The sequence below is a fragment of the Metopolophium dirhodum genome, chromosome 1 (genome assembly GCF_019925205.1).
Source record: "Metopolophium dirhodum isolate CAU chromosome 1, ASM1992520v1, whole genome shotgun sequence".
In the NCBI taxonomy this organism is placed as follows: Eukaryota; Metazoa; Arthropoda; class Insecta; order Hemiptera; family Aphididae; genus Metopolophium; species Metopolophium dirhodum.
In genome coordinates this window covers 66,610,595-66,629,670 of record NC_083560.1, presented here as the reverse complement: position 1 = coordinate 66,629,670, position 19,076 = coordinate 66,610,595, and the positions used below count along the sequence as shown (strand labels likewise).

Genomic DNA, 19,076 nt, shown 5'->3' with positions numbered 1-19,076 from the left:
TAATTTTATATTTTAGTTGTCACTTCAATTATAAGACTTTTACACTAATCTACTACCTGATACCTATTTAGGGGGGGGGGGTTGATAGGGTGTATTATAACGAAAAAAAACGACTTTACGGGAATAACGCTCAAGCTTTGTAGAATTGTCGGATTCTGATGACTTTTTTTTTATCTGAAAGAAGAAGACTTCCTACAGCCCACATCAATCTTTGATTTTGTATTTTATTTCAAATAATTGTATTAAAAAAATTTGTAAAAAAAATGCTTTTTATCTTGTATTTTTTTTAGACATATTATAAAGTTTGAGAATGAAATATTGAAAAACAGAGATCGATGTGGGCTGTAGAATATTTCTCTCTAGCAATTAAATAAAAAATTATGAAATTTGGTTGATTCTATAAGGTGGTATCATTATTCCCGCAGAATATATTTTTGAGGACAAAATGGCATCGGCATCGGGCGCCTTAATATAATATAATTGAGAAAAAAAAAATAATTTAGAAATACATTTTATAATTCACATTCACTACGAGTGTTACATGCTATGATCACATATTTTTTCAAATTTTCGAAAATGAATGTCAAATTATTTAATCTTTTATCGCATACCTATTGTACCATAGGATTGTATTTATAAAAATAAAATTTATGTTTGACAAAAAACCAAGTATTATGAAATTTACTATAAAACATTTATTTTTCGCATTCTTATAATCAAAATGTACAATAATATTCATTTTATTCAATATAATATGCAATAATATGCATTTCATCCAAAATATGCAAAAACATGCAAAACAAAAAATACCCACCATTTATCTCATCATGAGGTGATTCGTGGACATTACTGATAAAATCAATAATCAGAAGTCGCAAAAAAAACATGCTTTTGCATATAAATCCTAGCCCTGGTTATAAGCAATGATTTTAAATAAAAATTAACAAATAAATATTTCTTGACTTAATAATTTAGTAGACACAAACATATTATTATCCGAACCATTAATACTGCTTGTGTGTAATAAGAAGAAATAGGCAGTAAGATGATTTTTTAAAAATAATATTTAGTAATTTAAAAAAAAATTAAAGTTGCACAATCAGTATTGTGTGACTTAGGCGGTATTAAAAAAAATAATTTATTTTTTATTTTAACTGAGTTAAGTTAGTATTTTCTGTATGTTTAATTTCAACTTGTAAGTTCAATCTATACTTGCCCACTATTAAGTAGTAATAATTTTACATACAACTTTTCGCCATAGGCGAACTGAAGACCGGAAAAATCTTAATTATCTTACTAAAAAAGTCAAAATTTTACTCGAAGAACTAAGAATAGCTTCATACCAAAATTATTTATCTATAATTCATCCTTCGGACTCAAACCTGTGGCTCGCTACCAAACGTTTAATCAAACCAAACGCTAGTGTTATAACCCCCGTTAAAATCTGAAAACGTCTACCTAAACTCAAATGCTGAAAAATGCGAACTCTTTGCCAAAACCCTAGAAAACACTTTTTCACCGAACAATATTGTTGACACCGAAATAGAAACCGCGGTGCACAACAAACTAGTGGAACCAGATATTCATCCTCAAAACATACTTCCCTACACTACTCCTACTGAAATTAATGAAATAATAAAAAGATTACCAAACAAAAAATCTCCAGGACACGATCTCATCACATATGCTATATTTAAAAAAATCCCAAAAAAAGCAATCACATACTTATCTACTTTATTCAATTCACTAATGAGAATCGGCCACTTTCCAACTGAATGGAAAAAAGCCACAATTATAATGATAAAAAAACCTGGAAATGATAACAAAAACCCTAACAGTTACCGGCCCATAAGTCTACTATCTTCAGTCTCCAAAATATTTGAAAAAATCATATACACCAGGTTAACAAAACATCTAGACGTAACTGAAGCCATTCCACATCATCAATTTGGTTTTAAACCAATGCACTCAACTACTCAACAACTCCTCCGCCCTTACTGAACATATAAATAATGGTTTTGAAAAAAAACTTCACACCGGTGCAGCCTTTTTAGATATTGCGCAAGCATTTGATCGTGTCTGGCACGACGGCCTACTATTCAAATTAAAAATATTAAATACCCATCCTACCCATCTTTAATATAATTAAATCCTTTCTCTCTGATCGTTGTTTTGCAGTTCGCATAAATGACACCAGTTCAGCAATAAAAAAAATAACAGCCGGTGTTCCCCCAAGGATCCAAAATCTCTCCCCTGCTTTTTAATTTATACATCGCGGAATTTCCCACAACATCTAACACAGAAGTTTCCCTATACGCTGACGACAGTGTTGTCTATTCAAGCTCCAGCGATGTCCACATTGTCACTGAAAATATACAGAGCCACTTAAACAAAATAAAATGCTGGGTGAAAAAATGGAAAATTATCCTAAACCCCTCAAAAAGTACGGCTGTATTATTTACACTTCGTCGTCCCAATAACCCTCCCTCTCTAATACTTAATGGCGACAACATATCCTGGTCTCCAACAATAAAATATCTAGGAGTTATCTTAGACAAAAAATTAACCTGGAACCCTCACATTTCTTCGAAAATTCAACAAGGCTACCAACGTCTTAAAATTCTTTATCCCTTAATCAACCGTCAAACCACCCTAAGCTGGAAGTGCTCCATACTTCTTTATAAACAAATTCTGCGACCATTAATACTCTATGCTGCCCCTATCTGGGGATACTGTGCCAAGACTCACATAAATAAAAATTCAAGTCTTCCAGTCCAAGATTTTACGCATAATATCCAACGCGCCGTGGTTCGTCAGAAACGAAGCACTTCACACAGACTTCAGACTCCCGATGGTTAAATCCTACATACAGAATCTCTCAGTCAACTTCTTTGGCCAACTAAACAACGCCAAAAGTGCAAAATATTTCAAACTCAACGACAAGCCTACCCTACGACGTCTCAAGCGCGGACGTCCTCATGATTCCCTTTCTCAACGTCAATAATATATGTATATATATTATATTTAAAAAAAAAAATTGTACACCTAGTTTAACTAATTATTACGATGTCACATTTTATTATCTAGCTATTCATCTATGTAAATAACTGTAATTTATTGTATTTACTTATTTATTTATAACACCTATTGCATGTTAAAAATTGACTTTTTATCAATAAGTTAGATGACCTTGATGTAAGTAACACTTTATTAATAATAATAATAAAAAAAAAAAAAAACATACAACTTTTGATAATATGTAATAAAATAAAGATTGATATACTTCATCGAACTCAAATGTTTATTTTATATTTCTTTCTTTTACCATATACAATTTTTTGATAATATTTTCTAAACTATATTTGTATATTTATCTTTATATGTACTTAGAACCTATACTCTGTATCTTTTAAATTTTATAATTTTATAATTATATTAATAATTGTATCATATATATAATAACTCTCTTTCTCCTACACAAGATTTGCTTGAAGGAGATAGATAATCGAAAATGTTACTTTTAATAATAATGTATGTGTTTGTGTCTTTTTCGATTTAAATATATAAAAAAAAAAAATAGAATTTAAAAGGAAAACTACATAACTCGCGGGATGATGAACATTGCTCTCGAGTATGAACTGATGACAGTGTAAATTGATCATCCAATGACCAATACATATAAATGCTTTCAATTTTTCAATTCCAAAGAATACCATTTATGTGTAAATAATATATTTTCTTCTCATGACATTGTACATAATATTTTTTTATATCCTAAAATATTTTTCTCCGTATAATACGCGTGTGTACATCCTTTCAATTTTACTAATTTTGTTTGGCAAATTATGGCTTTTTTTTCTTAAGAGGAATGTATAACCTCTCCGTCAAACGTTAAAAACGTATAACAAATACAATTTGCGTTCAGTCGAACCGATTTTGTGTTGTTATCTTTAATATGACAGTGAACTGACCTGTATTATCAAATTTGAAGGAAAGAATAATATTATCTTACCTTAAATATATTTTTATTGATATTTTAATTTGGGAATGAATATAACTATGTAAAATATTAAAATATTTTTAAATGCTGATAGTTAACTTAAAATTTTAACTATCAATAAAAACCCATGACGCAATTTATATAATATTCTTACCTTCAAAATTGATAATAGGTGAATTTACTTTAGTTTTTTAGCTAACAAAACATAATTGGTTACTGAACACAAATTTGTTATGTTGTACGTTTGTAAGATGGAGACAACACAGCAGGTGTGGTGTCCTCAGATAATTTAAAAGCGAAAGATATTTTAACGCAGTTATAGTATACCTTATGGTATATTAGCGTATATCTAATAGCGTATAGGTATTTCTGTAAATGCAATTAATACTTACAAGTTACAGTTTCATACAGTTTTAATTTAATTACTAAATATTTACTTTAAAAAAAAAATATTGTTTTCTAGTTGAACGCTTGACACATATAAACCACGAAATTCTTAATTTTCTTATTTTATAGGTATTTCTATATACTTATTTAAAGTTTATAGACTCTGTTTCTTAAAAATACAAAGTTACTCTTTTACAAGAGTCCAACGAACATTGTTGTTATTTTCTGCTTATTTTTTAATGGTTCCTTGTCCTCCATACGATTACGAACCTACCCTCAAGGTCTTAAATTTATCCTGCCTTACTGATTAGGAGCTCTGTGAATAAATCATTTCTTTCTAAACTTTTGTAAAATCCAAGGGACTGTCCTAGACTTCTTTCACAAATCAATTTAAAGTTCCCAACCTTGTAATACTACATTTACTTGTCCCTTTGTTATTCCATTTTCCACTTCTAATTATATACTAAACTCTCCACTCTATCGTCTTATGCGTATTGCTAATGAAGACTCCGGTTTTAACTATCCATAAACTATTTATCATCAGTGTCTTTTATTATATTATTATTACTATTACTATTATTATTCTAACTAAAATATTTGTAAAAATTGTTTTTCTATCATACACCTAACCTATCTATCACCTTACGTTTTTGGGCCTCGGCCTGTATTGTTATAAAAATAAAATAAAATAAAATAATGTGCATATTTGTAAGAATTGTTTGTATGATATAATATATATAATGTATAATATATTTTAAATACCTAATTAACTTAACATAATTTTAAAATGTTTATGATAGATGTAACACTTATTTTAAAAATTATTCATCGTAAAATATGATATAGTTTGATACTGTACAGTTGGTTACAAGGTATAGGTTATACATATACTCGATTGTCACATTGTCACGTACTCACGTTTTATATTGTTTTGTAGATTTGTAGATGTAGATATAGATGGTGATGGCTCAACTGAAATGTATGTGTTTTTAATATAAAAACTATTATAAAATAAACACTAGTGGTTGAAAATGAAGCTATAAGAAATAATATATATATATACTTATACGTAATATTATTTTTTTCTTTTATAATATGTGTATAATATAATACGATGTGTTTTTTTATATGTTGACGTCTGTCTACGATACGTGTGTTCAATTAATTTTAATATCCACTCGAACAAACATATTGATAATAATAATAAAAATACATTATTGAGCTTGTATATTTTTCAATCGGAACGGAAAATAAGCGTCCCTTCATCGGAACGAACGAATATATTATTATGTAGGATTATATTGGCATATAGGATATATGTTATTATAAATGCACTTTGACAATAATAAAATTATGCATATCATATTATACTATACTTATTACATAAAATATATCTATATATAGCAGGTATTCTGTAACAATATTCTTACACTATGTTATATAAAATATACACTCAGACATTAGAGGAGTTCAACCAAGTATAAAATGTTTATCTTTGACTATTTTCGACATGAATGATATAACATTGTTAACCTTACACCATAATCAGTTTAAACATGCCGCAAGATATTTGAAAAACACATTTCATCCAAATCGTACTGGTTTTATGACTAATATTATCCCCTACGGTCTATGCGTACATTTTAAAATGCATGTACATAATATTATCGTGCATTTTTATTGTTAAGTTAATAGAAACAATAATAATATTGCAGTCAGTGTAATGTGGTACGTACAGTGCACGCACAAACACACACACACACAAAGTACCTACATGCCCCCATTGGTCCATTGGTAATGATGGTTAATGATATATGTGAATACATGTAGTATAGAGTATATTATTACATATTTTCTTTTAACGAAATGACAGGTTTATTTACTCATATATCTGACATACTATTTTCAATCTCTATACTTTTTATTTTATAAATTTCAATAATATATCTGGCACCTACATCTTTAAACATACATCATAATGCTTTCACTAATCCAGTGGCAAAACGAATACTCGTATAGGTAATAAAAATAACTCGAAGGATAAAATGACCTCATCCAGATAAGCAAGTTTGATATGTCTTCAATAATATGTACGCTACTCATACGCAACAAGAATAAGAGGTAGATGAGGGGTCATGGCTTGGAGTCTATGTTAGATTAATCAAGGATAAACATAAAGTAGATTGATGATCGTGTTACATTTAAGTACATACATTTTCAATTGGTTGGCCTATTGAATACGATTATTTGCGTAATTTTTTTTAAAAAAGCTAATCATTGCATTCGCATTAAATCATATAATACAGCGAAGGTAGAAGACTGTGAATTATGACTTGTTGTTGGTATAATATATCATATTATAATACGAGTCCTTACAATGTTATAGGTAGGTTGTTAGTATATTATATAATAATTATGACTGTAAAACACGTATAAAGTGTATTCACCGAATCTCAATATCCCATGGGCTGTAAACGAGTCAATTAAAAATGAAAAAAACATATGTAACTAATTATAAACAAATATTAAATTCTGTCATCGCAACTCGTTCAAATTTCCCTCTCCGCTATATTATACTATTTTTTATTCATTTGTTCCATATCTTTTTTTTTTATTATTCGCTGTATAAAATAGGTACGCGTATATGAATGCGTCAGTTGAACTTTTACTTTTGTATCGAATTTATTATGACATTTTAACCATGTATACAGTTCTGTTTATGTATTCCACCGTTATTATTAATGCAATTATTATTATTATGGTACTCATATATGTGTCTACAGTACACACATTAGTACGCATTGTTTTTTATACACAGGACTACAGAAGCAGCAGATGGTGGTGAATATATATACATAATACCTGATGTTTACCCGAGGCGGTTTGGATCATAATATGATACCAGCCAACCAAATTAAATTCAATTATCAACCTTTTTTTATCTAAAGGCTACATTTGCGTGAGCGTGGATTATAATTTACTGGATAACAAAATATATGCGGAAAAAAATATTTAAACTTAATATGTACGTTTTAGAAAGATGTTATGTGAAAAAAATATAATATTCATCCTGTATATCCATATGACTCGGTTCTGTGTATGAACAGGTCCTATCCATCTAAATTATATTTTTATTTTTTAGGAATAAGTAATACTTAAGATATTTTTAGATTTGTTGTTTTTTATCAAATACCGGATACAATATTAATTGTAAATATAAGTAGTTTTTTTCGTTTTAATGAGATTCAATTTTTATTTATTTAATTTATATTAATCCTAGGCGTATCGTCATCTACAGGTGTCTGCTCACAGAGTATTATTCAAATGCGTATAGTATATAGATATTAGATAGGTCATAGGTGAAACTATAAATGCTTAATATGATCAAAATCCTAAAGGTCAGTAATAGACAATAGTATAGATACCTAATGTAGTCTGTAAGTAGTCACTATAGTCAACAGTAGTAAATAGTAATATATAATTTAATACTGTCTTACTCACTATGAGTAGCTTGATAGTTATATGGGTCACCAGGAGTCGATACCTAACTAAAAACACCTTTACGATAAAAAATATATTGTATAATTATTAATGAACTATATTACTCTCATACTAATATGTATATTGTTATTAAGTTAAAAAATATTTAAAACAATTAATAATCGATAACATTGAGGAAACGTATGATTAAAAAAATGGTTAAACCAAGCCTGTTTATCATTGTTTATTAATAAAGCTCAAAAGTATCACGATTGGAAGACTAAACATATTATCGTATGAAATAAATATTAAATACTTAAATACGATAAACATCTTCAATCTGAACGTAATCAAAACAAAAAGGATAAGTGTGGCCAATTACTATGTATATAGGACATAGGTAGTATAATTATTAAACGGACACAAATTTTAGAAATGCACATTCTAATGATATTTAAGTTGGAGATATCTAACTTTTGCTAAATAATAAGACTGTGTAATTATTCTACATAAGATAGAGTGAATCAAAGAACAATGCCAATGACATAAGTGAAGTAGAATATTTCAATTCCGTGCATACTGCAGCACGCTTAACAAAGCCCAACAATTTAAAGGCTTTACAAGCAGTCCACTCAATAACACTCTGGAAACTCAGCCTTTGATCAAAAGTGATACAGATGTCCTCAACTGTTATTGTACCGTACTACCATGCCACCGTTGGGAGGTTTAACTCCGTTAATGCAAGTCAAGACGAGTGGACTATTGACCCTCGAAAGTGTCATTGTACGACATTTAGAAATGTTAAACGTTAAATTCAACGCACTAGCCCACATGGCTATATCAATCAGATATCCTTTTGCAAGTAATCACAGTTCTAAATAGAACTCATTTAGAGAAATGGTTAGACGCTGCTGTCATTGGAAATTAGAAAACGGCAATGCAGTACCGTAGAGTCATTATTTATTATTAGATATTATTACATCACACACTTGATAGTGCTAACTAAAAGATTGTCTTTTTTGTTAATAAACTATAATAAGACAAAACCGTAGGCGCTTATAGTAGATATATAGACGCACCTTGCACAACTGTAAACTAAAATCATATTATTCATCAATTAATATACCTAGGTTGAGGATTCCGGAGCAGAACCGTACAACTGATTACTTAGCACAATAAGACCTTAAAAAATTTAAAAAAAATGAATTGTATTATTTTATTTAAAATATTGTTAGCTACATTATTATTACATGTATAGATCTTAAAATAAAATAAATATCATCAACATGATTAAAAACTGGGTAAGTATACCGCTTACTGCTTAGCTGCTTACCTACCTATAGGTGTCGAGTGTGTACCTTGTCATTGATTAGGTCACGTGAGGGACTCGAGGCGTACTTATTTTTTAAAAATATTTTAGTACCACTTCTCTAATTATATCCTAAACATAAAAAAATTCTGATATTCGGTTACGATTTAAGCTCTGACTTTTACAGTCCTTTGTGGATGTGTTAAATTTAAATTCGACGAGTTACTGTGATTACACTGAATATAATTGCTTAGAAATACCTAACGATGTATAAAAAGCACATGTAAAATATTTATTCAATAAGAAATAAAAATTTAAATCTGATCCAAACTGTTTGTGTGTATTTTGTAATATCACTCAAATGGCACACCATCATAACCACAGATTTCACATACACGCTAGATAACGAAACTCGTTTCATCAAATTAATATTTTTTCACAATTTTCTGAGTTGAAACATTATTGCGGTTATGTAAATAATATTATATTATGTATGTTTAGTAATTACTGAATAATATGTAAATATATTGCCTAAACAGTTAATAGTTTTAAATTATAATGTCCGTGAACATTTTTCAAAACCCGATACGGCGGACGAGATTTAATTATTTTGTATTCGTTTTGTTTACAGTTCCGACTCTAGTATATTAGGTAGGTACTTATGGAGACCTCTGACCCTATTATGTGTTATGTGATATGTCCATTTTATATAAAGTAATGATGAAAAAAATGTGATCTCTTCGGGAAGGAGTTTATCCTGCGGGCGCGCTTGTAACGCTGCACAATAAATAATTACGGTTAATGGTTATACAAACTCACGAGATGTCCCCGAAGGCCAGCATCAGTATAGGACTTTCTAGGACTCTACAAGAACACAATAAAATATAAACTACGGAAAACACAATCGACCGTTTCACCGGAATCTCGTGTTCTATTCCTTTCATCGTGAAGGTGGATAAGGTATCCAACGCCGTCGACCCTAAATATCGTATATCGGTCCGAAAATTAATTTCAAATCTCAGAACGATGATAATTATCATTGTACAATATATATATATATGTTGTATACCGCAAATAGTTTGTAACCATTAACAATGAACAATCAAATAAATAAACGGGATTCAAGTGAAAGAGGGATGGGAAATATTTGTACTTTAGAATTTAAATGTTAAACAATATAATATTATAGGTAGGTCGTACAGCCCATAATGAAGGCGTGGTTTTAGTGGCTCTTTTTAGTTCCTCCAAAATCCGTGTATGAAAGTTGAGCTAATAACCGACGTTTACCGATAATTAAACCAATGTAAATTTCTAAAATTAAATAAGTACCTACCTATAAGGGTATTGGTTGGCTTGCATTTGAGATGATTGTTCAAAACAATCTTAAATAAACAATTCGATCTTCAAAAAAAAAATTTGGAAGCGAGTTAAAACTGTAAGTATAGGTATATACTATATATTTAATATAAATTAACTGTTGGTTAATGTTTTGACGACGATTAATCATAACCTAAACTGTTGGTCAAGGTGTGACTTAGGAAGATAAATATACATATAAGTGCTATAATACCTATTTAATATAATTTTAATTTTAAAACATCTTACGATTAAAATATGAGTATCGATGACTGTAAACATTTAAGTTAAGCAGCCCTTGCAAAGCTCAAACGTGTTATATAATACTGAGTGTAATATAATAGTGGCCAATGGCGATATTCTATGATAATATTATATACCACATTTTCTTTTCGTCATATCTGCCATCGCCATGACCGATGACGGGTGAACACCCTTATATAGAATGGATTACAATATGTATTTTTATAAAATATAATATGGGTTTCACTTTTCAGTGTTAATAGTTTAAAATATAAATTAAAGTTTTTATTATTATAACGATTTGTTTTTTTTTTTTAAATATATATGTAAAAAAATGTGAGTACTGAGTGCCAAACTAATTTCAACTAATTTATCATAATAGTAGGTAATTTAACAAGTAATAACTAATATGTAACCATTTAAATAATCAAAAAGTATAATATTGGTTTTTCGTGAGCTGAAAATGTGGGGATGTGTGAGCTGCCCTTTATCTATCTACCTACAAGGTGTTGAAAGATGTTAAACTTTTTCACATTATATTGTATTTTATCATTTAAAAATAAACCGCATCACTATTGGATGAGTGGTTACCTCCTAGATCATTGGTAGGTATCAAAGATAATCATTATTATTACATTTATATTTAATATAGAAGATATCAGATTATATTATGAGATTTATTAATAGATTATTATATATTAGATTTATGTAAATGGACTAAACTCGATTCATCTATATATATCTATATATCTAATCTGAACTTTAAATGCTTATAAAAAAAAATCGTGTCAATGTATTTTTAATATTTTTCAATTTCCATTGTAGTAATATATTAGATGTCTTATAATAAATTGTCAAGCTTTTTGACCCCACGAATACAATTTTATTGACATCTACATAAAAAAAAACCTAAAAAAATCGGAAACTGAAAATATCTGTAAACAACTCAAAATGAGTCAAAATATTTTGAAAAACTTTTGAGTTATGGCGTATAGAAAATGCTAATATAAACATTCAATGAAAATTTCATTATTACGGTAATTTGTTTTAGAGTTACGCCAAAAACCAACATAAATTTTTCGTAAAAATTCTCGGTTTTCCTTCATTTTTTGTTTTGTTTTTCCCTGCAGCGCTTGTGAAAACTACTGGGATTTTGATCCTCTCAATGCACTAACTAGATTCACTTTTACATCGAACAAGATACTGAAGTTTAAAACGAAGCATTATTTCGACTACTTATCGTGTACATGGATACAAAAAAAATACACATATCATTGTAAAATCAATATATTCATCGCTCCGCTCACAATCTAAAATATAGATTTAGATATTTTTTTTAGAGACATTTGAATTTCAAATGTGTACAAAATTAGATATTTAAACGAAAAATAACAATTTAAATTATTTTGTGGGAATTGAAGAATATTGTTCACGGGGATTTGAAACTTTTACGTATATTATAATATTTTATATACAAAATAAATGTTTTAAACATTTAGATTAATTTTAAGTTATTGCCTTTTTATACCACGAATTACTTTTGATTCGAATATACCAATAGTATACCAATCTACCCGCGGCATTGACTTGAAAGTTGATAACAATAATAAATGATATAAATATATACTATCATAATAATAATAAAACAAATTTAATCTTTTCAGCATTAAAAAAAAAATATATATTGGTTAATGTAGGTACCGTAAATCGTAATAGGTACCTACTGATATTAAAATAAATTACATATCATGAAATATAGATGCGTATATACTTAGTAATATATAGGTTGATAGACCATCTTCGCTCAGAATTGTTTTTCGTACGTAGTGATTTATCATTAAATTTAAATTTAACACATAGATTACAGTGACTTACTCATCAGTGTCGAGGTATACTTGCGATATAATATTTTTTTTGTATTTTATTAGTATAAAGTTTTTCTGACATGATCATCTGAACTTAATAGTGCCATTAAATACATTTTTTCACTTTATATAACAATAAATAACTTTCTGTATAAAATCGACGCTATACAAATACTATAAACAGGTACTTGCACTCAAAGCACAATCCTGCACTCGAATAGGTAATTTTAAAACAACCATTAGTATTTTTTCAAAAAAATTCACCTAAACAATATTAACTCTAGATTTAATTATACATATTACACATAACACTTATAAGTTATATACTTATATAATACAAGAAAAGAGGTGAAATTTATTTAAAAAAACAATTGAATTCGGTGGTATAAATCAAATGGATCTGCGTAAAATTAACCTGATTCGAATTCGTTTTATTTCATCCTGTTGTAGACGGGAGGGGCATGAACTTTAAGACGATTACATTGAAGCTTTTCGCGAGTTTCTGTTCACAACACATATAGGTACAGTGTACACGAGTTTCTTGATATACCAGAATAACCGTTAACCGTTAACCGAATAAACCGAGCGTGCGTGACACCGTTACCACAAAACAGCAACTATTATATCCCTCGTTGCAATCCCAACTAAAAGTTGACTAAATCGATAACGCCTGTAGGGACCATTTAGAAAAAATAACGTTGAATTATCTGCGGGTATCATACTTAGAAAAATACATTGCCGTGGAGGGGGGTTCAATTTCGAATGCAGCCATTTTGTATTGTAAGTCATCGGTCCCTGATATAATTTATTATTTTCAGTAAAATATATTATTGTTGACTTTCAATTTGTCCATGTTTCTCCATTTTAATTTTATGATAACAACAGTTGTTCTGCAAAATTCAATTCACAGAGATTCAAAATGTTTAGATTAAGCATAATATAGTTAGAATTATTCTTCCAAAATATTCAATTATTATAAATAACCAAAAAAGTTTGAATAACAACCAAACACAATCAAATAAACCAAAATTAGTTAATTTCAAAATTGTTTTCTTAAATTAAATTCTTTATTATGTTTTCAGAATCGTTTTCTTTTAATGTTATGATAAATCATTGAATTTTAAAATCCTACAAAATACGAATAATTAATACTAAAACAGTGTCTTGCGCAGAGGCCAAAGGTCAATGGAACAATGCAATAATGATAATCCGTTGACACCCTGACATAATTACATTTTATATATATTTTAAATAGACCCCTGTTCCCGATTGTTTGGTAAAATACATATTAGTACCTATAAACTAAAAACGACATTGTAGTCAAAATTGTCGTAACACAATAGGTACTAATATAAATATATAATAAACGACATAAATGAAGCAAAATATTATTTAATAAGCCAACAAAATAGAGATTTTGTTGATCGACGGACATAGTATATTATAATTGTTAATTTGGTTTTAATTTCTGGGTATTATTAGAATCTTTGAAAATACCTAGATTATTTTATTATTAGTTGACAAAATATTTCATGTATACTTGTTATTTTTCTACATAAAAAACTTATTTGTTTTTTGGTTTTATCACGTTTTTGTGTTTCGACAATATTGTTTATTTATTTACAATGTACATTGTACATTTTGTACCTGCGCCTATATATTATTCAATTTGCGCATATGACTCGTTCAAGTGCATTCAATATTCATTGATTATAATATACTGATGGTAATAAAATACGTTAAAATAAAAGCGAAATTAAAAATATTTTCGTATTAATTTTCCAACTTTCAAATCGTTCAATCAATGTAACGCTATATACGTTTATATGGTTTCCGCACGATCAATATACAAATAATCAATTTTGTATGATATCTAAGGTTGTGTAACATCTGTGTGATGGTGTGACATCCCATGAACCCTCGTCAGCCTTTTCAAAAGTACATTATGAGTGTACGAAATAATGACACGTCATATATTGCAATGTATTTAATTAAATATTTATTTAATGTCCGTTGCAGTTGGGCAACTTCCGCAATTCATATGATGCTAACAAAAACATAGGCGCGCGCGTCTGCATCTAATGTGAAACATGCTATGTACATCCTATATATACATGTGCTGTATACATACGTCACACTTTTAAATATATATGAATGTTTTTTAATGTCCCAAAACAGGGTTTCCTTTGGCATTGAAAATTAAAACGGTGACGTACCTACCTAGTTCGGTTTGAAATTTAATTTAATAACAACAATATAGTAGCCTATACGACTTAACGAGCTTAACCCGACTGTACAGAGAAACCTTAATAGCGTCGTTTAAGACACACCTGATCACATTTATTATATTTGAAACCGTTAGTCGCGTTTCAGAAGTCGTTCTTTCGCCTTGTGCAATTAGTCCATCGAACATCGGTAACAATGGTGTTGAATTTTAACGTTTTCAAAAAATCCTCGCCTGATGGCAAAATAATTCTATACTTGAGCAAACGTAACATCGTTGACCATATAACATTCATCGACCCCGTCGGTACGTATACATACACGTTCCGAAAATACTGACTGCCTACGGCATGTTCACCCCCTATTATCCTTTAATAATTGATTTGTAAATTCGAAATGTTTCGGAATTTTTAAGTAAACATATAAAAACCATCGTTTCAAATAGGTAGGTAGGTACTTAAATAGGTACATAGATCCTTTTTAATATTTAAGAAGCATCTTGTAGTGGTATAAATTTTGTTTTTTTCAAACTAGAGAAGACCATTTTTATTGTAAAATGTTAACCAATTTATTTTTTGAAATTGTTTAAGAGTCAACATTTAAATTCAACCGAACACCTAAGTCAGAAGTTATTAAACTTTAGGAACTTACTAAGAATAATAGTCCTGAATAATGGTTGTAAATAAAATATAAAATCGATATAATATTATCATATATTGTTAGTAGAATAGCTATTTGTCCTACTTAAACTATGACATTTTCTATGAATTATAAAATGTTAACAGATTAATATTAATTACAATAATTTTAAAATCATCATAGTACCTACCGAATATCTTCTAAACCTATTATCATACTACTATTATTATTATGACTATAAAATATATTATATTATATAGTACTTCAGTCTTAAAATTTAATCAGGCTAGTAAAAAGACAGAAAATACTCGTTCGATTTTCGATTAATATATTTATCAACATTTTCGAATAAATCATACCCATAAATAAAACCTAATTTACATTAAAAAAAGTTAGTACCAACTCATTTGTAAAAAATTAGTTTTTAGGTAGGTATTCCGTTTATTCAACACTCCTTAATTTGCATAAAAAAATCCAAGAACTTTAAATATGGTCTTTAAACTTTAAGTTCCAAAAATCAACATTTGAATGAGTTCATTATGAAAGGGAAATATTGGGGTGGCATGCTTAGTGAATCATCCTGAATATATATGTCTGTAAAGCTACCAAAATATTATATTTATCGATGGTATTTGAACTGGATGGATTTTTGGTTTGAAAAAAATAATATTTACCCACCAAACATAGTAGGTATTTACTATATTATATAATATAAAGAATAATAAACATAATATTATGGTTTTTATTTTAATTTATGTAATATGCAAATTGGAATATCAGTAAAAGTGTACTTACTACGGTTTATTTCATATAAATATTTGTTTGAAGCAATATTAATAAGTTACTCTTTGTAAACGTGAATAAATATTAAATACAACACGATACCTACTTACTAACGTTTACAGTACTTTGGTATACTTACAACTTACATCACACATTTATACTTATATAAACACAAAATGTATATACTGAATCACCTTTTAATTAATTAATCACAAATTACACGAATATCCGTTCATAAAACCAATTTGCATTTGCGACATTTTATTAATACATACGTGGCTATAATAGCTGTTCATTATTTATTGAATTTGTATTTTCTTTTTAATGCTACATGTATATAGTCACTCGATTTTATTCATATTATACTTGCCAAGTGAACTAAAACTTAAAAGCATTCAATTTTAAAAGACTATAATAGTGTAAATGTTATCTTATAACTTATAAGTTGACAATGGACAGTATTATTATTGAATTTATCAATAATCTAATATATTTTTCTTTAAAATAAATTAAGTTATTCATATTATAACTATTGAACTATAAAATATATTAACTATAGTGACAATAGAAGATTCAACTTTTATATTTTAAATGGAACAACAAAGCTGCAATACTTTTTAAGATAATGATGTGTTTTTTTTTTTTGGATTCGGTCAACCATGTTTTAATAATTTTAGTATGACATTTTCTAGTTTTTGTACACGTAGTTGAAATACAAATAATTAGTAAATTTTTTTTTTATCAAACGCTTTATTTCGCATTTTAGTCCATCAATTTACAATTTACTTTTAATTACGCAGGTATAATGTAGATTGAAAACGTGATTGCATATTTGCACTTGATAATGGGCCAAGTAGGTACCTATATGCTTACGTTTAGCGCTGCTGTGCGTTAATAATGTAATAATGTCTATTACAGTTAAATATAATTAATACATTTGCAAAAATTAGATTTTGTTTAACAAATTTCAAATATAAATTTATATTTTGTTTTTCATTAAATAATTATAGCTTTAATTATATATTACTTGATAAATATTACAATAAAACATTTTTATAATATAATACTACAATTAATAATGTATTATTTTCAATAAGATGTAGGTATTTACTATTTCCTTGCACTTTTTAACGCTTAAATATCATACTTAATATATAACATTTTAGTTATTGAGGATTTTATTATGGTGGTTTCAGTGATGAAAAATAATTCCCCCTCACCATAAACACTTTCTAGGTTGCAAGACACTTAGGGTTCGAGAAATACGTTTGGCATTTAATAACTATTGATCATATTATATAGATCTAAGTTAATGATTCATAGACGTGTTATAGTTTTATCGAATGTTGACCATCATGATCATCCAATTTTAAAATTTAAGTTGAAGGTTTTAGAAACCTAACTTTGTTGGAAATGTCAACAGTGTGTTCTTTTTCTCCGTATATTATTTTATGGAATTTGTAATTTTATTTTCTAAGTTCAAACTAAATTATGATTAAAAACCAAAATTATTGACCCCATATGTTTTTAATTTTAATCAATACTTTTTAATTCTATAAAGGTAAAATAAGGTCATGTTTGTATTTCTTTATGTACTTTCTAGCTTTATATACAGTTTTAGGCATAGATAACTATAATATATTTATCTAAATAAGATAATAAATATTTATATTAAAATTATCTTGATACCTAATAAGATAATTTCAAGAAAAAGCTATCTCGATATAATATTTAAATAATTTGTAAAATTGCCGTATCTGATTATACAAAGTTAATAATTAATATAATATTGAAACTGAAGTGGTGTATGCATTTATATTTTATATTTTGTTACACAATTTTTTTTAAATATTGTGTAAGTAAATGAAAAAAATTATATTAAAAGTGCATAGCTACCATGGTACTTCCATAAAAAATACATATTACCATATAATATACATACTTACTTAATAAATAAAATAAACTACATTTTAACATAAAATATATTATTAATATCATTTACTTTATTCTTGTAAACCTATAATCGGTACCTAGTATAAAAACCTCAAAATTGTGTTAACTTTATTCAAATTGTACTCAATAAAAATTCGTTCCTACTTGTGCAGATACCAGTTTTTTTAGCGGTGTTCAGAAAACGCTTGTCCACAGAGTTACTCCCTACTATCAGTCAAAGTATAATTATCAAGTAATCATGAGAAAAAAAAATGTAGACAATAGATAATTTTAAAAGGTTTTATCATTTAGATAAAATAAATCTTTTAAAAATGATCCAGACGAGGCAAAAAAAAATGTATTTAGATAATTCCGAACCGGAACCCTATTAGTATTGTGTATCAATACCTGAAACTTTATTAAAATATTAATCCGACTATGCGAAGTGATAAATTCTCACACTTTTGAAATCTTCACTGATAAATCCTGTCGATTAATACTTTAAATTGTAAATTTATCGTGTGGAGTATGAATAATATACTACGCACCTATAGTATACCGCACCCCGATGGTTTATCTTTTTGTTTTATAATTCAAATAATAAATTATTATTATAATATTTTATAAGTTAACGAAGCAACTGTACTATCAATCCACAAGTTTGAGCACACGTGTAGATCAAAATATCTGTATATACTGCCCAACTACCCCGCGCGACACTTTGTGCATTGTCTACGGGCTGTTCTTTTATTTAATACATATCTATATTATATCAGACAATAAATCATGATATATGTCCATTATTAATTATTATACATATTTAATAGTTCATACTAATTGTACATAATTTATTTGTCGG

General features: G+C 28.0%; 1 protein-coding gene across 1 annotated transcript in view; it reads left to right on the top strand.

Moving 5' to 3' along the window:
* Window positions 1–15,010: 15,010 nt before the first annotated feature.
* LOC132934408 (arrestin homolog) overlaps window positions 15,011–19,076 on the top strand; it is a 47,707-nt gene continuing 43,641 nt past the window's right edge. The window contains exon 1 of the mRNA XM_061000716.1: window positions 15,011–15,170. Within this exon, the coding sequence (XP_060856699.1) occupies window positions 15,062–15,170 (109 nt within the window). The 5' untranslated portion in view covers window positions 15,011–15,061. The remainder of the gene's footprint in view (window positions 15,171–19,076) is intronic.